The sequence below is a fragment of the Buteo buteo genome, chromosome 7 (genome assembly GCF_964188355.1).
Source record: "Buteo buteo chromosome 7, bButBut1.hap1.1, whole genome shotgun sequence".
NCBI lineage: Eukaryota > Metazoa > Chordata > Aves > Accipitriformes > Accipitridae > Buteo > Buteo buteo.
This window is the reverse complement of record NC_134177.1, coordinates 15,132,549-15,153,722: the sequence shown is the minus strand read 5'-3', so window position 1 is coordinate 15,153,722 and position 21,174 is coordinate 15,132,549. Positions and strand designations below refer to the sequence as shown.

General features: G+C 58.6%; 1 protein-coding gene across 1 annotated transcript; it reads right to left on the bottom strand.

The window, feature by feature from the left end:
• Positions 1-17,724: 17,724 nt before the first annotated feature.
• Positions 17,725-19,792, bottom strand: FAM43A (family with sequence similarity 43 member A). The gene has a single exon (XM_075031662.1). It carries the CDS (start codon positions 19,496-19,498, stop codon positions 18,410-18,412), a length of 1,089 nt encoding a protein of 362 aa, XP_074887763.1. The 5' UTR covers positions 19,499-19,792; the 3' UTR covers positions 17,725-18,409.
• Positions 19,793-21,174: the final 1,382 nt, after the last annotated feature.

Sequence of the window (21,174 nt, the reverse complement as noted above, 5' to 3'; positions counted from 1 at the left end):
TTTGCCCCAGGTCGGGGTATGGTTCAGATGCTCTGGACAGGCAGGTGCTGGTGTTTCTGCTCATATTACCCGAGTTCTTTGCTTTCTGCCAACACTAAGGAGAGCAGAGGAGCCAGATGGGGGGGTCAGGACAATCGGTGTTGCTCAGGGCGGGGGGGACGACCCCCCCCTTGCCTTGCAGATGTGTGTGTGCACCCCTCCTGCATCCCCAGTGCAGGTCAGGTTGGTGCTCGCTGGGTGGGACAGTCATGCCAGCCTGCTTTGTACCCTTTTCAGGACCTTTGCCTGACTCCCACCAAGGCCCACTGACACTGGTGGGTTTGCGGTCAGGTTAAGACATAGTGGCACATCCAAACCCACAAATACCTGAGTGGGTGGCACTTGCCTGTGCTAAGCCGCATCTGCAAGTGATTTCTGAGTCTGTCTGCAAGGAAAGCAGAGTGTCGGGCACGATCTCTCACAGGCATGCAGCTCTGAGCTCTGGCTGGTGTCTGCAAAAGCTGCTTCCCTGACCCACTTACTCTGCAGCCACGCATCTCACCAGAGACCAGCTCCTGCTGGTGCTGACGGACCTGTGTTTAATACATAAAAAAAGCAGAATCCAGATTTTGCTAAAACACTCGATAGGACTATGGTATTGGAAAGCAATGTGCAAGCCAATCGGCAAAGCACGGCACCACGCCAGCTGCAAAATCAGGCACGTCGACAGCTCGCAGGGCGAGGACAGGCTGCCCTGGCACAGCTGCGGGTCTAGCCCGCCCAGCTCCAGCCGATGCCATGCTGGCTGCTGGAGAGTGGTCCATGCTCTTTCCTTTCTTAATCTCACAGTTCTACAAACAAGCATTAGGGGTAAAATGTCCCTGTGCGGAGCAAGGCACAGCGGGGAGTGAGTGTCTCCTCTCCTGGGCAGCGGTGAAGCTGCTCCTGTCCAGCTTTGAGCTTTCCAGCTCCGGAGGAGGCAGGGGAACTGGAGAGCATGCAGAGGAGAGCTGGCGTGCTGGTCGGGGCTGGAGCGTGGGGAGAAGAGGCTGCAGGAGCTGGGCTGCTCCGGGGAAGGGCAGGCTGGGGGGATGGAGGTGCAGCCACCGGTTCTCACTGCAGGCAGCTGGCAGAGGACAGAGCTGGCTGCTCCCGGCTGTTGAGCAGCAAGGGGCAGCAGCCCCAGACTGGGGCTTGGGGGAGTCCAGCTGGGCATTAGGAGAGTGGCTGGGACACCCCTCCTCTCCCCCGGGGACTGCTGCCACCCGGCCCCATCTTGGGCTGTGCCCGGGTGACCCACATCCCCACAGCAGCCCCACCATCCCTGGGAGATCCAGCCGGCGCTGGCTGGCACAGTTACACAACCCTGCCGCAGCCCGCTGCCTGCACACTACAATAGGCACTATTTTTATTCCCTTTGTGGTTGTCACAAGCAGCAAAAAAAGTCCTTGGGGTGGAGGCTCTCCTCCCCCGTGGTGTTATGTAGGACATTTCAGCCACTTGTCCTCGTGCCCTGCTTGTGCCTGTCCTTGCCAGCCCAGCATACTGGGACCAGCAGGGACAAGACGTGGGGTCAGTGTCCTGTGGGGAGTGAAGCCCTGGGCTTGGGCACAGCTCAGAGCCTGCCCTGCCTGCTCAGCCTGCAGACACCAGCCGGAGGAGGCATGTATTTCTGGGGAGACAGTGCTTTTGCCCTTACCCCACCCCTGCAATAGCATCGCTCCCCGGAGCGGCAGGAAGCAGGAGAGCACCAAGATGCTGTGCCCGCCCGGCCCTGGGCCCCGCTGGTCCAGACCTGCAGGTGAACTTCCCACCTTGACCTCAACGGTGGGGCTGCCTGGGGCTGGGGCTGCCCCCAGTGCCCTGCTCCAGGGTGGCGGGATGGGCCCGCTGCGAGGTCCTGCCCTGCTGCCCCTGGGGGTAAAGCCCCTGGCCCCCCAGCACCCTTACACTGCCTGATGTTCCCGGGAAGCAGCTGTCAATGGTGGGTCTGGCCACTTGTGACAGCCAGTACTCAGAGTAGAAATTCCTCATGGGCATGATGTGGATGGAGCAATTTTCTGCACAATTACTCCAGTTTATTCAGGGTGATAAACCGGTATTAAAGAAAGAGGACATGAGGCATGGGAGCGATGTATCTTCCTTCTGAACCTATTTCTTGCCATACAACGCAGCCTGGACATTTCCTAATGGGGCTGGAAGAAGTAGGGACCTGCGGCATAGGGATCAGATCAGACTAGAAGTAAAATTCCCACACTTCCTATGTTAGACATACACGTACAGTGGTTTCACACATCTTAGGCTTAAAAAAATTATCTCTCCCTGCGTGCTTCATGCAAGTACCAGGAGGGGAAAAAGCAAAAGGTGCCACTGCACAAATAGCTTTGCTGAGGAGAAGGACGGGGAAAATGAATCTCTCCTGGCAGACGGCAGTGATGCCGTGTGGTAAGCAGGAGAAGGTGCCGGGGGATGAAGGTGCAGCGTGAACAGGTATGGCAGCGCAGCCCCTGGCAGCGTCAACGTGGTGCCCTCCTGTCGCAAAGCCTCCTCCCAGCGATGCCGATCTCCCCCCAGGGAAGAGCCGAGGAGGCTGTAATTCCAGCTGGCTGACACGACATCAAAGCGCTTCTCCCCACTGCCTGCCAAGTCATGTTTTGCACGGCGCGATCCTGCACCACCACATTCACATGTTCTGGGCAGGTTCTGGGGCGCTTCGAGCATCCCCCGGCACGCTGCCAGGCATGTCCCGTCGGCGGTGCAGTTTCCAAAACCTGGGGCTTGCAGCACCCCTTGGAATAGTTCTGCTCTCCCCCAGGGCTTCCCTGCTCCCTCTGGAGTCTCGTGTTTTCTACCTCCTCTGGCCGAAGGCACCAGGCAGGCAGTTTCCTGGGGGGAGCCCAGGGTAAAATGCCTGGCAGGGCATGCTGAGGGAGAAACGTGGCTATGATTTCATCGTCAACTGGATGGACCTTGTTGGCGAGGGAGCCAAGCAGAGGATGAGGATGAGGAGAAGAAGGGCTGCCAAAGACAAACCCCAGCGGCTTGGCGTCTCGTGGCTGCAGAAGCACAAGACATGCTCTCGGAGGGACGCTGCCAGCCTCCTGCCTGGCTTTCCCACCACTGCCGCCTCTTTCCACTCCACTCCCCGACCCTCTTCCCTGTTTTTTCTCCTTCAGCCTGGATCTGCCCCGCAGCTCCTCAGAGCCGCTCAGAGCTTCCCCTCCCCGGGGCAGTGGCTCCCTGCACCTTGCCCTTCCCGGGGGCCTGTTGCAGTCTTTTGTGGCATGGAGCCTTGCTGCGCTCAGCAGGAGTTATTCCTCTTTGCCCTTTGATGTGCTGCGCTCCACCGCTTGGGACTGCTGATGGGGACGAGCCCTGGCCAACGATCAAAGTCTCCCCGCCGAGCTCTGCCACTGCAGCCTAGCCCGGTCCCTGGGATTTCCAGGTGGGAAATCCTTCGGTGTTGCTCTGGGTGGTGGCACAAAGCACGGTGTGGCGAGTGCTGAGAGCTGCCTGCGTGTCACTGGGACCAAAGCCAGCGTGGCACGGTACCCAGCTACTGATAACTGGGCCTGGAACAGAAAAAGGGTTATTCGAAAAAATCACAAGCCAGTGCAGCCAAACCCAGCCACTGGAAGAAGTCCAAATATGTCAATATGTTACATCGGCGTCTACCAGGCGAACTGGCCAGGAGCACTTGGTGGATTGGCACTTGGTCGTTTGCCGGCGTGTGCTGCTTGCCGAGGCTGGCTGCCTCCGCGCAAACCGGGCGGTGCTGCAGGCTGTTGCAGGGGCATCGGCGCTGTGCAGTTCACAGCCTTCTTGGTGAAGGCCAAGTTAAACAACAGCCCTGCTAAACCCTTCCCACTTCCAGCACTGCGTTCGAAGCCAGCTGAGAGCAACCTGCTCTAGAAACCCAACCCTTCAATATTTTGGGGAAAAGTGACCCCTTCACCTGTGCCCGGTGCTGAAGCACAGGTGCTGGCCCTGGCTCGCAGGCTCTGGGGCTTCCCGAGCAGTAAGCACCGAGGGCTGGCGCTCCCTGTGCTCCCCGGGGAGAGGGCTGCATCACCCTGCGGGCTGCCTTCAAGCCCAGGAGGTCCCTGGGTCCCCAAGGGTCCCTGAGGCTGTCGTAGGGAGCAGCACGTGGTGGCTCCATGCCGGTGGCAGGGCTGGCGGGACCCGTGGATTTGCTCACATCCTGCTCAGTATCTCATGCTTTTCCAATGGGAGAAGCCACCTGCCTAATTAAACAGCAGCAACGAGCTTGGCATCGCCAGCCACGCCTGAGCACACTGCAAACTCCACTGACACTTAGAAAAGGAAATGTGCTGCCTTCTGGGTCTCTCTGCTAATATTTAGAAGGCTGACAGCTGTGTCCCGAGCCCAGTCGGCACAAGGTATAATTAGAAAAGCTACTTGAATAGTGTTGTTATAAAAGTGATGTTAAAATAATGGTGTGGAAGGAAAAGCTGGGGCCGTATGTTTCTGGGGTGTGCATGCTACACTAGGCACTGTGCCCAGTATGCTGCAGTGATACATTTAAGGCAGCCTCTGCTGAGGGAAATTAGCATCTTTGTGCTGTACACAAGGTACGCTCTGTTCTTTGGATGCAAGTTGAGAATCACATTTAAAACCATCCAGTAGAACATTTTCCAATTTTTATTTATCAACAAGCGTCTACACGTATTCCTGGAGAATGAAATATTTATCTATAGACACACGCATGCGGAATGTGAGAGTGCCAATGTATTATTTATCGCCGCTTCCCTCCTGTAGCTTATAAATAACTCATGAAGCCTGCCTGCCCAGCACGGCCCGTGGCCAGCTACCTAAAGCAGCTCCAGCTGCCACCGCATGCCAGCTCTGGGCATCTCGCCCCAGGCAGAGCATCCCCTGCCTCCAGGCCCTGCCAAGGAGAGGGCTGGCAGAGGGTGGCAATGCAGGGCGGCATCGGCCCCGCCGTCAGACGCCTCCGCGCACATCCCGGTGAGTCCCGCTGGCTCTGCCCACGGTGGCTGGTGCAGGTCGTGGTTCCCTGCCCGCAGATGGGGTGACGGGACCCAGGAGCCAAAGGGAAAGCGCACGAGCAGCAGGGTCTTTGCCGTGCTCCTGTGGAGGGAGCCCGGAGGGATGTGGGTGCCGGCTCCTGGCTCAGCCATCAAGAAGGGAAACTGAGGCAGCACCAGTGGTGAGCCACACGTGCCGTGCTGGGCCCTGTGGAAACGCTATCATCTCACTGCAGATGTCAGACGATGAGCTGTTGTGTAAATAACATCCCCCCCTGATATGAGATACATCATTTGTAATGAAGCTATGAGAGCTGCAACCGAGCAAGACACGCTGTCTGGGAGGGAGGGATCAGATAGCAGCAACTCAATTAACTCCCGGAACGGGAGGCTGAGGCAGGCAGCCCGGCCGCGGGGCTGGAGCCTGGGTCAGAAGCCAGGCTGTTCACATGCAGCCTTTGCCTCCCCGGCCTCCGCGAGCAATGCAATAGGCCTCGTGGACAGCGAACCGAGGAGGGCAGAAGCACCCAGAGCCTATTCTGGGGTCTCTGGGGATCTGTAGGTGCAAATCGGACCCCCATGGTGCTGATCCGGGACACTGTATTTTGAAAGATACTGTGGATGAACAGGAGCAGACGAGTGTCAGACACAGTTTATGGCTTTGCACATATAACTCTATTTTCAATCACGTAACAAAAAAAAAAAATTACCCTTCTGCTTAGCTCGAATAACACCTTTCTCCAGTGCTTAAGATGGATGCAGATAAAACAGACACCAGGGAGCTTTTTGCTTCCCCTGTAGAGTGACTGCAGACAAATCAGGGCTGCTGCAGGAGCCCGGGGCTATGAGCTGGGGCAGTTACGGAGGTCAGGCTGTTCCTGCTGCGCTGCAGGGGACAGGTCGGGGTCTGGTGCTGAAGGAACGAAGGGAGAGGGCCTTTTGGCAAGGCCACGCAGCAGCTAAGAAGCTCACGCATCTCACAAGCAGTGCTAACGCAGTGCACAGCTCCGACTCTCTGGGATAGCATGAGTCAGAGCAGGGGAGAGATTACACAAGACCTAAAAGAAATAGAAAGCACAGTATTAATAACTAAGAATTGCAGTAAATGACTTGATAAGTGAATTATCCTCCCTACGTTACCTGCTGACAGCCAGAGCATCCCTGCCTTCTCTGCAGAGGGAGGATGGATGGATGGGCGGATGGCTTTCTTGACTTTGACATTCCAGTGCTGCTGGTTGCTTGCTCCGTGCAGACACGCTTGTGAACGGTGCTCACGTGGGCGAGGACTCGCTTCGTTCATTGATAAATAGTGGCCGCCTGGGAACTGGAAGTGCAGCAGCTGTTGGGCTTTGCATAGCCATCCTGCACAGCAGCCAAGAGCGTGGATCTGGCTGGGGTGGCAGGAGGAGCACGGTCAGCAGATTGCATTTACCTTCGCTGTCCTCTATCCAGGGCCAAGCAACCAGCCCGTTCCTGGCAGGGGTCAGGGCTTCTCCAGCAGCCGCCGGGTGCAGGAGGACCTGGGGGGGCTCAGGGGACAGCTGCCCCACAGCCCGCTCAGAGGAGCGGCAGCAGCGAAGGGGATACGTGGAGGGCTGGGAATGGGGCTGGAGTGGCCTCGGGTCTCATTTGCGGGAGCATACCTGGCCCCGCAGAATCCAGCGGGGTGCGCAACCCAAGGCTGAGCAGGACTCAGTGACGCCGGGAGGCACCAGCCAGCACTGCTGGGATGCTTCTGCGGAGCACCAGTGTTCTCCAGCTGGAGGAGCTGCTGGAGCTCAGTCCCCTCCCAGGACCACATCTCCAAAGAGGAATGGAAACACGACCCCGGCAGCTCTGTGTGCTGGACTTGCTCAGGGAGGCAGAGCCCCCAGGGAGGCGAACGCACCCGCAACAGGACCAGAGATGTTTTTTTTCCCTCTGTCCCAGGAGAGGACCTGCTCACCTAGCCACCCGAGCAAAGCTCAGCGCCCATCACTCATGGGTGCTGCAGGTCCTCAAGCCAGGACCTCGGTGCCGGTGAGCCGAGGGGCAGTGCTGCTGGGTGGGAGCCAGCTGCAGAAAGGCAGCAACATCCATCAGCCTCCTAAGAGCACTGTCTAGCACCAAGTTATTTCTAGGCCACGGCAGTTATTGGGAAGGCATTACAGGGCTGTGAGGTACAGCATGTCTCAGCTTGGGAGCAGCACGCACCAGCTGTCCTTTGGGGGCTCGCTCGCTTTTGACTTCGCTCCGCTTCAAACCCCGGGCTCCTTATGTGCGTTTTAGCGACGTTCACACACTTCAGGTTTCTAGGGCAAGCGAGAGCTTTGATTCCATGGTGCACTCAGCAGCTCTGCGTGAAGGTAGCCTGCGGTTAAGTAAGGTGAGAGGCTGAAAGTGGTTCAATTTTGCAACAATAGCTGAGAACAAAGTACAGATTTTACCATTTAAAACTGGGACAAAACAGAGCTGGAAGGTTTTTATGGGAATTTTTTTTTTTTTTTCATTTTCCTTTTAACACCCAGTACCCTTTCTTGAGTTGAATTAAATATATGGTGTCCGTGGCCTTTGCTTCACACTGGAGCATTCCCGTTCACGTCTGAATGGCAAAGCCAGGACAGGGCAGCAGCACCTGGGGAAGGAAGGAAGCAGAAGAAGGGAGGAGAGGAACCTCAGCTCAGGCTTGCTCTCCTGGCCAGGGCTCGTCCTGGTCTCTGCTGCTGGCTCCTCTCAGCGCTACTGGTTTTTTCTTCTTTTGTCCTGCACCTAGCACATCCAGCTCATATCTGGGCCTGGGGTACATAGGAGTGACACCAAGACAAGCAATTAATCCTAACTGAGCTGGCCCGGTGGCTTTTGTTCTCCTTCCACCCTGGGCTGACCTGCAGAGCGTCTTCACCTTGCCAAAGAGTATTTTTATGTTAAATGGCTAAAAGTCATCACCGTAATGGTTCTTATGGCAACCCAGCAAACTGAGCTCTTAAAAGCTCTTCTTGCTTAATGCATCTCTTGTACGTAGGCCATTGCACTTACCTCAGGAACACGGGCAAGCCCTGGGGCTGAGCCAGCTCCTCTCTGAGCTGGCCCCCCAAATGGGAGAGGAGGGCTCACCCATGCCCGTGGAGGGCATCTGAGTAGCAAAGCAAGTGCAGTCACTGCCACCTTAATCACCCATCGCTACGTTCCTTATGGATACCATACGGTCCATAACGGCCTCGGAATCACTTCCCTCCTTACAGTCTGAATTTTAAATCACCCCACAGCCTCCTCCTGAAAACCTGCCGAGCTGAAGCCGCTGCAGGTCACGTTGTGCAATTTGCTGTTGCAAGACAAAGAAAACAAGTTCTTCTTTTTCACAGTTACCAAACCACTTCATCGAGCAATTTCCCTGCTTCTGCGCTTCGGTTTCAGTTAACAGGATTCCTCGGGGAGGGAAAGTCTAACTGCATCTCCGAGTGACTGCTGGTTCTGCCATTACAGACGATTGTGAGAAGTTGCTTAAGTGCCGTAACTGCTGGCAGCAGCTTTTCCATGCCTTGCACTAGAGCCGAACTGGGACGAGGCTCGCTGGGACTGCAGGCAGACGCTGGCTGCAGGAGCCCGCACAGCCTCGCCTCAGGTGCCAGCCCTCCAGTTTTCGGCTACCTCTCCCTGGGGTCGAACCCCATCTGCCTGTCTGAGTGTGGCTCTCGCTGGGGGCTCTGCCCTCATGTGCGAAAGCCCCGGTCCCGGTGAAACAGCTCCCGCCGGGGGTCCCAGCACAGCCCCAGGTGCTTGGCGGGGGCTCAGCACCAGCTGGGGAGGGGGAATGTCACCCCTGCTTTGGGGCGAAGGACAGGGAGGGGGCTGTCCCCACAGCACACAGCCGTTATGGGGGAACCGCAAGCCTCCGTATGAAGCAACTCTGTGTGGCGGCTGCTCACGGCCCGGGGCGTCCCCGTCACCCCATGCATGGTGCAGCAGGAGAAGCACGGCTCACCGCACCGGAGCGGGCACCGATGCCAGCGGCGAAGCTTGGCTGCACCGAAGCAGGGGACGCCAGTTTCCTCCCCATCGCCCCACAGCAGGAGCTGGCATAGGGCTGTTCAGGTCGGCGGGTGCTCCCGGGTGGGCTGCCACGGCACCGGGAGCAGGCAGGCCAGCCCACCGCCACCAGCTTTTAGGACCGAGCCATGCTGGGCTGTGGGGTCTGTGCCTCCCCTGTCGCCTTTCCCACGCTTCAGGGCTGCCCCACTGGTGCTTTCCTGGGAATGGGGGGCAGCACTGGGGCCAGGCATGGGGACCGAGGGCCAGGACCCCCCATATCATCTCTTTTGGAGCGTGAGGTGACACCCCCATTTTGCAGAGGGCAGGACCCTGGGTCATGGCTCGCTGCAGCTCAGCTGCCAGCCTCTTGAAGCTCCAGAGGCCCCGAGGAGCCCACGGGGGTGCCCGGGCTCCGACCCCTCCAAACTTCCTGCATTTGTTTTGCTCAAGCTATTTGGGGGAAGTAGGGTGTTGTTATGTCTTCAGCTCAGCGTCTATTTAGAGAAGGATAATGCCATTGTGGGGGAGGACAATGAGAATATTAAATACCTAAAATTCTCTGTTTCTCACTATTTTGACTGACTTTTTTTTTTCTTTCAAATGGGTATTTCCTTGGAAAACTACAGTGAGATTTGATGGGCCCCAGTGTAGGGTGTAAAGCATGAGTCAAGCCCACCAAGATGAGCCCAGACTGATCCCTGCTTTAGTCCTACTGCAGGCAGGTGAATCCCACCTGCTGCCTGTTCAGGGGCAAATCAGAGGAAGGTCGGGTTATGAAAGAGAAGGGATGGCCAGTGCAGGAGCAGACCTCCCCAGGAGACCTCAGTGCAGAGGACAGCAGCCACCCCCTCCTGCCACTTTCCCAGGGCTATGTTTAGCTCCTGGTTTGCTCGGGGAACCCAGATGAACACCTGGGACGTCTTAATGTCATTGTCCCACCAGAGCTGGCTTTAGGGGACTTTGTTCCCTTGCAGGATATACCTAATTAGACCTGACATCGGGGAGAGTCATGTTGGGTCCTGAAATAGCTTTCTGCCCAGCGTTACTCACAAAGGTGCCCCAGGGAAGCGTGGGTGTAAGTGTCCACGGAGCCGCTTTCGCAAGCGCTGGGATGCTGCGTGGCCATGGAGCACACCTGAGCGCAGGTCATGTCTCAAGTCCCGGCAGCCAAAACTGGGGAGCAGAACTAGCGACTGTCTAAGGCCTGGCTGATGAACCCCAAGTCCGGGTTAGCCCAGAGGTGCAATAAGGACTCTCAGCCTTTCTACAGCTGCGCAGCAGGTCCTTGCAATACCCTGTGCCTGCAGCAGTCCTCGCTCTTCTGCCTCGCTCACCGGCGGCAGCCTGGAGGGGCTGGTTTCCTTGGTGTTTCTCTCTTCAGTAACAGCAGTGAAAGCTGGGTAGAGGCAGCGGGTTCAGCTCACTTCCAAGCGGCAGTAATCAAAAGGTCTCTATGGGATTGGGCTGGGAGTCCAAAAAGGGAGAAGGCAGATCTTCCAGTGGCCTTTCCTAGCAATGGCCGTGTACCTCCTGGCTGCCAGCTCCAGCAGATCCTGGTGGACCTTAGGGTCTCCTGCACAGCTGTACCATGCTGCATGCTCTGCTAGAAATCTGCTGAGACCTCACTCCAGCCACCGCTGGAGCCAGAGGTTTTTTGCAGCAGAGTCATGTGTGGGGGATAACTGCTGTACTGGTGGAGGGGACCCCGCTCCTTGCCATGCAGAGCCTTTGCGTTATGAGACACTCTCTAAAGCCTGAACATTGCTTAAGAAAGTAAAATTAGATCAGAGCAGCACTAAAGATAAGCAGCTCAGTTCTCATCCTGCAACTTGCTGGAGCAGTGTGGCAGACAGGAGGCAGGATGGGACCCAGTGTCACCTGCGGGGACAGTGGCAGACTGCCCCGGGGGAGCCCGAGCTCATAGACCTGCCCCAGCCCTGCACTGATCAGAGCTGGATGTGCGGAGGTATTGGGGATGCTGGGGGAGACGCAGGATATGGACAAGGGGTGTCCTTGCTGCTGCTGAGCAAGGGCGCAGCAGGGACCTGTGTGTTGTTCTGCACCGGGGATCCCTCCAGGTGGGTCAGGCTATGTCCCAGATGAAGGCGGACGGTGGGGTGGGGAAGGGCTTCCCACAGCCCTGGCTGCTCCTCAGGGGTCTGCGCATGATGGAGACGCAGCACATACCCTGCTCTCTGTGCCTGCATCCTCCCCATGCTCATTTGCCTCCTGGCCACGGTGCCTGTCGCTGCTGGGGCCTGGCAAGCTGCCGTTGGCTCAGGCTCTCCTGGGACCCCCAGAGAAGGTGGTGGGCAGGGCACAGACCTCAGGACCTGCCCCTGCTGCTGGGAAGCCTCCATTTCCTCCCAGGTGGGCGAAGGCAGAAGCAGGCTGCAGGGCTAACACGGTCCTGTCCATGTTCAGAAGTCACCATCGCTAACGCTCAGGTTTAATTAGCTATTGCCAGTGAGCGTTCCTGCCAGTAGCTGCCTGGGACCTGCTCTCCGCTTGCACCGGTTTTATCTCCTGGGCCACCGTGGACATGAAAGGAGCTGCTCCTGGGGGTCAGCAACCACAGCGTGCACGGGCAGGCAAAGCACAGGTCTCACTGCTCAGAAACAAATACTTCCAGAGTATTCTCCTCCAATTCCAGAAGAGAAGATGTTTTTGCACCAGAGTGGGCTGCTCTCAGATGATCCCATTGCTGATCCTGGAGCTGAAGTTAAAATCCCTGTGCCAGGCAGAGGGGAATGAGACTTCCCAATGCTCAGAACAAGGTGCTGGGGTAATACCGCATTCCTACCCGCTGTCCCTGCTGGCTGCCTTGCCATCCTGCGGGCCTGCTTCAAGCAGCAGAATGAGAAGTCACTGGTAGGGAAAGCAGGCAGCTGCATTCACATTTGGCTCTATTGTTTCATAATTATTAGCAGAGAGATTGAAAATGTAATTATGATAATTAAGCTAAATCGCAATCTTCCTACAGGAGCTACCAAATTATTTATACCAACTTTTCATCCTAATTCCCTTAACCATTCCCTGCCCAGAGGAGGAGCAGCCCGCACCGCTCCAGGCTGCCCGCACTGTGTGCCAGCACAGGCAACCCTCGCCAGCACTTGCTGAAACAGCAGCAAGTGGCAGCTCTTACTCAGCATGAAACTGGGATGGGAAAAGAGCTGTGTGAGCGACAGCGGCCCTCAGGGCTGGAGCGCTCCTGGGGCCAGGAGCCACAGCAAGAGGGGAGAGCCGGAGGGGAGCGTGCAGGGCTGGGAAAGGCGGTGCGCGGCAGCAGGCAGGGCTGGCTGGAAAGGGCAGAGCGATGCTGGGCAGATGCTCAGCAGGAGGCGGCTGGCAGGGCTGGATTTGGGCACGGTGTCTCCTATCCTTCGGGGCTGAGAGCATGCCCGCCACCATCATTTTTGGAGCCGGAGTGAGCACAGAGCTCAGCGCAGCAAGACTCGAGGGCCATGGCATGCCCAGGCCAGCCTGCTGCAGAGCCTGGCTCTGCACGCAGACCCAGCAGCAGCGGCTTCGGTGCTGTTGCTCTGCCGGCTCCCTCCAGGAACGCTGTCAGCTTTAATTAATGTCACAGTTTAGCTTGCTCATTCATCCGAGCAGACTGCGTGCAACTTCACGGTGCCGTGGGAAGAGCGATGAATCCCATCCCAGAGCCTTTTCCTTGCGTCCCCTGGGGTCTGCAGAGCGCCCACGCCAGAGCAGCAGGGATTTCCAGATCCAGACGTGACGCCGCGTGTGTCACCCCTCTATGCGGGGTGGCAGCAGGACCAGCTGCTGCAGGAGGCAAGCTGCTCAGCTGCACCCCATTTTGGAGCAGGAGAGCATGGGAGGAGCTCTATAGTTGCAGCCTGGGGCCAGTTTTCCAGGAGAGAGCTCACATCCTTCCCACAGAGCTGTGGACATGTTCGGGGCATGGGGACAGATGATGTGTGCCATCATGTGCCCCTGCCGGGTCTAAGGCACCTGGGACAGAGCTAAAGGGTGGTAGCATGAAAGCCCAGATGCCTGCAGCAAGAAGCCCCTGCCCTTTGGCAGTCCTGGGCTATCCCAGTGAGACCTTGCCCAGCTCCTGCCATCAGTGGGGCTTGGTTTAAGCCCACAGATGGGAGCTGGGCTCTGGCTTACTGAGGCTGAGCAGGCAGAGCACCTCCCAGCTTGGGAAAAAGCATTTTGCAGCCTTTGTCCCGCCTCCACCCCTCAGCAGTAGCACGGAGCGCAGTCACCTAGGCCAGATCCAGGAGGGTGCTGGGCAGCTGCAGCCTGGAGCTCAGCTCCTTGCAGAGCCACCATGTCAAGCTGAGGGCAGGATTGGGCCCATGTCCTTCATTATATAACTGTTTCTCCGAGTGTTTTTGTAGCACTCAGCCCTCCCGCCGGGCAGAGCCCCGACCGGCAAGGGGGAATGTCATGTTTTTTTGAATGCATAGCTTTGATTTCACGCCGGGTCATAGCAGCGGCCAATTCCCCCCCCCGCCCACCCCCAGCTCATGCACCTTGCAGGGCATTAACCATGATGCAGCTCCCTGTGAGCCACCAGCCAGCAAGCTGGAGGTGTTACCTTGCTTGGGGTGGGCGATGGAGCTGCGGGGAGAAGCAGAACCCCAGAGGCTAGGCCAGGTCGGTTCATCCGCGGGGCTCGAAGAGCCCCGCGGATGAACCGACCTGGCCTAGCCTCTGGGACCCCACGCTGTCCATGCCCTGCCCTGGCTGCCTGCCCTCGCATTCCTGTCCCCGCACATCATCTCCCTCCAGCTGCTGGGGAAAACAGCCCCCGCTGCTACCAGCGGCTGGGGTGAGGAGGGGGAGCCGCCTTCACGGCACGTGAGCTCTGTGGGAGCTGGGGCTGCTGCTGGCCTTGGAAATGCAGGGTATTTTTTTCCTCCCGGCTCCAGGAGAAGCGGGAGGTGAGGCAGAGCCGGCTGGCGCTGCGCGCCACTTGCAGCACTGCAGGTTTTTTCCGTCACCAGTGGGACCCTGCCCACCCTCGCCCAAGATAACCAGGGGCTGTGCAGTGGTGTCACCCACACCCCCTTGGATGGTTTGAAGGTAGGGGACCTGTCCTGCGCCTCCTTTTGCAAGCTGAAATTTGGGGGTTTTCCCCACTAAGTAATTGGGGGGTTGGTATGATGGCCCAGAGTTGGGCAATAGGACAGTTGTGGTATCTTGGGGATGACTAACAGCAGTGGGACAGGTCTGCTGCTCTTCTCTAACACACTGCTGAGGAGGAAATCCTGACGCCTTCCTGCTTCCCTATGATAGTCGCAGCATGTGTGCTGAAGGTGACTCGGAACCACCCGAGGGGCTGGAGCTGTACTCCATACTGGGTATTGCCTGTAGACCCCCAAAAGCAAGAGGTTTTCACCACTGACCTGGAGGTGACATGCAACCAGACCTTGCACCTGGGAGTCCCAAGCAGCCCCCAGCCAGTGGTTCTCGCAGCGTCCCCCTTGGCCAGGCAAACTGGATGTACCCCATGCAGGGCATGTCACCAAACTGAACTGCAAATAATTCTGGATCTAAATCAGTACTGCAGTCTGGGCTAAAAGTCATTTTGTGACCTGGCACACTCCATTTGACCACTGGCTAATTTTTCTGGTTGTAGATGATATTTTTTCCTGTTGTGGATGAGGAAGATCTGAGGACAGGAGAAGGGCATGCTAAGGGCAGAGAAAAACAAGAAGCTGCATGTGGGATCCTGCAAACAGTTCCACATTTGTGTGGCCCCTCTCAGCCTCATTAACTATGTGCAGGAGCAAGTCTGTAGTATACCAGCAAATGCACAAAGTCAACAAATAGTATTAGCAACAAATGCTCTTTTTCCCATAATATCTTCATATTCTGGAAATCATTGTTGTTGCCTGGAATAATCACATGCTCTGTTTAGCTGCAACACACTCTGGAAATCTCAGGCACCTGGTGCGGTATAAGCTGACTTGCCAAAGCATCAGCCCCATGTGCCGGATTCAGACCAGCAGCTAGAGCCTGTAGGGCAGGATCATTGCCTTTCCTGGTGTTGTATCATTTGTTATGGGTATTTTCTGGCCAATTCATTACATGCTGTCTGCTAGGTCAGAGCTGTGTGGAGCTCAGTGTTCAACCTCGCCGTGCTGGAAACCTCCAAGGGCTGCCCGAGGCCGGGCAGGAGCATGGCCCGCTGAGCCCCAGCTGATGTGTCAGTGAGCAGGGCAGTGATTTGCACCAGTGGCAGGTAGCAATGCTCGACTTGTAATTCTGCAAACATCTGTACCCACATTTGACTTCTCCCCACACAGTCCAAACCTACTGGCAGAGCAGTCAGGCTGCCTTTGCTCTCCCTTTGCAGGCCCATCCCTGGGAAAGCGGCAGTGGGATGGGGCTGCTGGCTGGTGGGGAGCAGAGTTTCAGAGGCTGCGCTGCTCTTTGCACAGCCCACACGCCTCAGCTGCGTCAGGGGCTGATTCACCATCCCCAGCTGTAGAGCCAAGTTAGCGCTGATGGATGGAGACTGATCGACGGGGGAACGCGCATCTCTGCCGACGTCCTGAGCAGGGGCCGTGCCGTGCTTGGTGGGACGCTGCACCTCGGCTGCACCCAGCGCTGAGCAGAGACCACGGAACAGTTTGTGCTCTACCGATGGGAGCAGGGCCTGGGACTGGCATGGCCTCACGGCAGTCAGCACAGCCTGCATGTCCTACAGAGGCCTTTCCCAAAGCCCTGCGCTTCTCCCAGGCTGCCTCCCCATCAGCCAGCAGCAGGCTTTTCAGCTCGGCAAGAAGCTACTTGTTTCAAAAGAAAATCAGCAGCAGCTCAGCCCTTTACTCAAACCTGTTGCAGAGGAGGTCTTGCTCTCTCCTCCTCTCCTTATCCTAGGGAGATACTCCTTCAAACTTGCCATGCAGAAAATATAATGACCACCTTCTCCTCACATGCACTTGTTCTCATTTGCAGGCCCATGCATGCTGCTACGGGGAGGGCACAGCAGTTAAGCACACATGAATAACCGTGCACGAGCACTGCAGACATCTGTATGATTATTTTTTTTTCAATGGTTCTAGTACCAAAATATCAAGGCATAAAGGGATTTAGACCCTACGTTTACAGCTAATGATCTGTACAGGCCTCTAAGGAAACTGCAGAGTAGCCCCGCTAATGGCTTCAAGGAGAAATGCTTCAGGCCCTGGCTGCTGCTGGTGCTGCTCAGGGAACTGTGCTTTCAGCTCCTGCATGCGATAAAAACCTTTCCTCACTGTTGCAGACATGATGGCTCTCCTGGAGAGAGGAAAGGCATTGACTGAGCTAATGCCGTTAACTACCTTTAAGCACACACAGAGGATGTAAAGCAAACACCCGCCCGGTCATTCAGCAGCTGGGCTTAGCTCAAACCAGCCTGTGAATTTCTGGGCTTGCCCTGCTCTTGGGGTGCTCTATCACTGCCCGGCTCCGAGCGCTACCTGCTCCCTCCATCCCAGGACAGAGCAGGCAGTGACGGAGAGCCCTGGGCATAGACCTGGGGCACTTGTGAGCTCTGGGGCACTGCAGCCCCCCCCCCCCAACTGCAGGCAGGGCAGCCTCGCAGCCCCCACCCTGGGGAAAGCACTGCAGGATAAGCTTTCCCCGCCGTTTCATTTCCCCCTCATCACCTGTGCCTTCCCTCCCTGGGAAAGGCAAGGGGAGCTTTGCCTGAGAAAAGCAGCAGGATGGACTTTTTCTTTTCCAAGGTGTCTCAGCAGTGCCAGCCCGAGCGTGCTCAAATCCAGCAGCGGCCACTGTCACCTGCTGCATCTCGCTGCCCATCATGGGCTGAGCGTGACCTGGGCAAGAAGGTGACCGTTCTGAGGGGGCCTCCCCCCTCTCACCATTACCCCTTCCCACGCAAACCACCCTGGCATGCCTCCCTCCTCAGACTGACTCACAGTGAGGCAATGGTAAAAGCTTCTCGCTGGTGCGGTGGCAGATTTTGCAATCTGTTTTAATGAGATATTTACAAGTTCAGAGGCTGGCTCCTTGCACAAGGAGTGTGGCCTGGCCCAGGCAGCTGGTTGGGCTTTTCGTTGACATTCCTGCAACTCGCCCGATTGCAGCACAGGCACAGTGGAAAACATTTAGACATCAGAAATGCCAGATTAATTATCTCTTAATTGATACCTCCACTTGGGGACAAATGAAACCGGAACATCTCTACTGCCCTGGGAGCCTGCCACTTACAAACAGATTTACAGCTAAAAATACCTCGGCAGTCCCATGGCTAATCAACTTCGCCGCTTACCCTGGCTGAGGTTATGAAATTGTCACAGGCTGGCGCTGCGATCGGAGGGACCAGCTGCAGCGGCGGTGCCCGAATACAAACCCCGCGAGGGCTGCGCGGCGCTCCCAGCGCCCATGAGCACGCTGCCAGGCAAGGGGACAGCTCGTCCCACGTCAGACCCGGGAGCTGCACAGTTAGGTTTCTCGAGCCTACGATCCGACCGGAGAGCCCCGATACGAGGCTTCTCGCATGTTCCTGCCCCTGTCGTTAAGAGGCTGCAGAGAGAAAAACCTCATCCCTGTGTCTTGTAAGAGACCTTAAGTGCCCGGTGCATTTTCCCCGCAGTCTAAGATTTCCAGCTGGCTCAGGACTCACGCTCGGTGCTTGCGAGGGCCTTTCTGTGCAGAGCCCTCCTGCAGCTACAACACATCCCAAGGGATCTCTTTCCCCCCACACCCCCTCCCTACAGGAACGCACACACAGAGAGGCCAAATCGCCACAGCGACCCGTTTCTTTTAAATTACTGTCATCTTTATTTTCTTCACGTATGTGCAAACAGAGGAGATCGCAATGGTGGTGTTCTTAAAAATAACAAAATGTATTTGCATACATTTCCCTATGTACAGGTGAACAGCCACAAGTAGAGTCTTCTTTTGCACAGCAAAAGATCTAGAGCATTGAGACCGGGGACAGGACCGGGGCCCAAAAAAAGGGTCTAACTTAAAAATAATAATAATAAAAAAAAAAAAAATTCACAACAGTGCAAACCTCTCGGACACGACAGCACGATGGAGTGACTTTAATGGAGAAACCGGCGGGGGGGGGCCCTCTCGGATGTGAGATTTCTGACTGTAAACAAGGCGCAACACCTCCCTCCCGCCGCCCTCCCCGGGGAAAGCTATTCCAGGAATTTGGCAGATCTTCAAGGGCTGAGCCGGAGGTAAACAGCCCGCGGCCGCCTCCCCAACTCGGGCCGCGGCGGGCTGGGGGCCCGGCTCCGGCGGCCACCGGCACCGCCACCGGGCGCGGGGGGGGGGGGGCGGCCGCTCCCCGGGATGCCGCGGCTGGCGGGGGGGGCCCGGCGGGGCCGCGCACTCCCGGCGGGGCCCCGGTGCGCCCCGGCGGCGCCGCGCCCGGCCGGAAGGGAGCGCGCAGCCCCGGCGCGGCCGAGCGCTCAGCCGGTCTCGGGGTCGCCGGGGGGCGGCTGGTCGGCGCCGTTGCAGGGCGGGGCGGCGCCGTCCGGGCCGTTGCTCTCCAGGGAGGACTCGCTGCCCGTGCTCTCGCCCGAGAGCAGGCGGCGGACGCGGAGGTCGGCGCGCAGCGAGCGCAGGTCGTTGCCCAGGCTGAGCTCGCCCAGGTCGCGGAGGAGCTGGCCCAGCTCCGCGCCCTCGCCGCGGCCGGCGCCGGCGCGCAGCAGCTCGCCCTCGGGCTCGCCCAGCGCCTCCAGGATGTCCTCGCAGTCGCAGTGCATGGCCCGCTCCTCCTGCTCCTCGCCCAGCAGGTCCTCCGTGATGGAGCCCAGCTTGGGCGCGCTGCGGCTCCGCTCCACCGGCGGCTTGTAGCAGCACTGCCCGTTGAGCAGCTTGCGCAGCGGCACCAGCGGGATGCTCTGCTCGCCCACCAGCTGCTGCTGCTGGTGCCGCGCGTCGTCCCGCTTCTTCAGCCGGCGGAACTCGGCCAGCGCCGTGGCCGAGGTCTGGTAGAGCAGCAGGGCCATGGCCTTCGCCTTCTCGGGCTTGGAGACCAGCACGGCGTGGCAGCGCAGCATCACCGCCTTGTGCTTCAGCTCGTGGCGGTAGATCCAGGCGAAGACGCGCGGCAGGCGCGGGTCGGCCACGCAGTAGGTGACCCGGTGCAGCAGGTAGAGGTGGCCGGGCCGGCGCAGCCCCTTGTCCTCGGCGTGGGCCATGCGGATGCCCTGCGCGCTGATGGTCAGCTTCATCTTGGTGCCCTGCCGGCCCGCCTCGCTCTTGCTCCAGATCTTGCAGACGGCCAGGTCGGTGCAGCCCTCGCCCTTGGACTGGATGGTGGTGGCGTTGCCCAGGTAGAGCACGGTGTACGTGGGGTCCTCGCTGGTCACGCGGAATTTCCGCCGCTTGGAGCGGAACATGCTGCCCACGCGGTGCAGGGCGCTCTCGGGGCAGGCGCGGGCCAGCGAGGTGAGCGCCGAGTAGTGCACGCTCACCGCGTACCCCTTCGGCTTGCTCTGCCGCCGCGCCTCGCCCGCCACCAGCTCCACCTTGCTCCGCTTCCAGGGCAGCATCGCCCCGCGGAGCCGCGGCTAGGCGCCGCGCCGACGGCTCCGGGCGCGGGGGGGCATGCCACGGCGGCGGCGGCGGCGGCGGCTGGGCTGCCCGCCCGCCTCACATCCTTGCGGGCGGCGGGCCGCCGCGGCCGTAGATATAGGCGGGCGCCGGCGCTCCGCGGGCGCGGAGAGGGGAGGCCCCGCGCACCGAGGGCGGAGCGCCCGCTGCCCGCGGCCCGCCGAGCCGGCGGCGCGCTGCTCGCCGCCCGCCCGCCGCCGCCGCTCTGCGCCGCCCGCCGCGGCGCCCCGGCCCCGGCCCCGGCCCCGGCCCCGCCGCGCCGCGGGGCGGGCAGGGGGCGGGCACGGGGCGGCGCCAGCCCGCCCGGGCGGGCCCCCCCACCCCCGCCGCTTTCCCCGCTCGCCCCGGCCCGCCGAGCGCGGCCCCCGGGGCGGCGGCGTCCCCCCCCCCGGCGCCCGGCTCGCTCCCTACGGCGCGGCCCGCCCAGGGTCCTCCCGCGAGAGCCGTCCCCACGGCCACGCGTGGAGGGCGTGTGGGTGCCACAGCGCTCCCCTGCAGCCTCCAGCAGCGGGGGCGGGGAGGATGGAGAGGGCGGCCGCGGCGGGAATGGGGGACAACCGGCAGCACAAAACCTCCCCAACTGACAAAAATCCCGAGGCGGCTGCGGGGCCCCACGCTCCGGGAGTCCCCAGGTCCCGAGAACCCGAACCCCAGCAGCCTTCACGGCCAGGGCGTGCCGTGGAGGAGTCCCACTCTTGCAACATAATCTTCCCTTTGATTTGGTTAGTCCGGCTCTGAGAGCCGAAGGGCCTGCAGCAAATAAGAGCTATTATGTATGAGTAATGCTTTGCTCTTTATTTATACGCAGCAGCCGACTAACAAGAAACTGTCTTGTAATTTCTTGCTGGGGTTGCTCGAGTACAGTCACGGACGTAATGAGCAAGTTGGTCTCTGTGTCGTTGCTGTAGCTTCGCGTGCCATGTATCATAGCCTCTGCCAGAAAGAATAGAAATTCCAGGGCTGCAGAGAACGGCACTTTGTCAGGGTTTGAATCAACGCTCGACAAAAGGGGAGCGGTACGTACTCGTGCAGTAAAGTGTGTAAACACCTGCTTAAATTATGTGACAAATCATTTCTAGAGTTTGGATCAATTGAAACGAACCCGTGTATCATTATCGTTATTATCATTCTTATTATTATTACATTATGCCATCTAGCAGATTACTTGGGAACTGCAAGTAACCAGTGACCGGCGTAAAATTATCAAAATTGCCTGCCTGTTTGCTTACATTTCAAAAATCCCCCCTCAGTGGAGGGCAGCTTCGTCACCGCCATCCCCCGAGGCTGCTCAGCCACAGCTGGTACCAGGGGACGCCTGACTGCATCTATGGTTTCCAGAGGCCGGGGGTGGGTGTGGATCTGTAACACGCTGCATTTCCTGTCTTTGGCGGCTCTCACACAGCACTTTTGCAGCGTTAGGAAGGCTGTTGCTGGCCCTGAGAAGTGAACGTGCTAATGCTCCCATTTTCCTATCAGAAAACTGCAGTCGGAGAGCTGCATGGGCCGGGCGCGCACCGGTCAGCACACACGAGCTGTTGCGTGGCCGGGGCAAGCTGGCCGGGCCCCTTGATGTAAAGCCCAGTGCCCACTGAGATGCTTGTTTGGGCTCAGCACC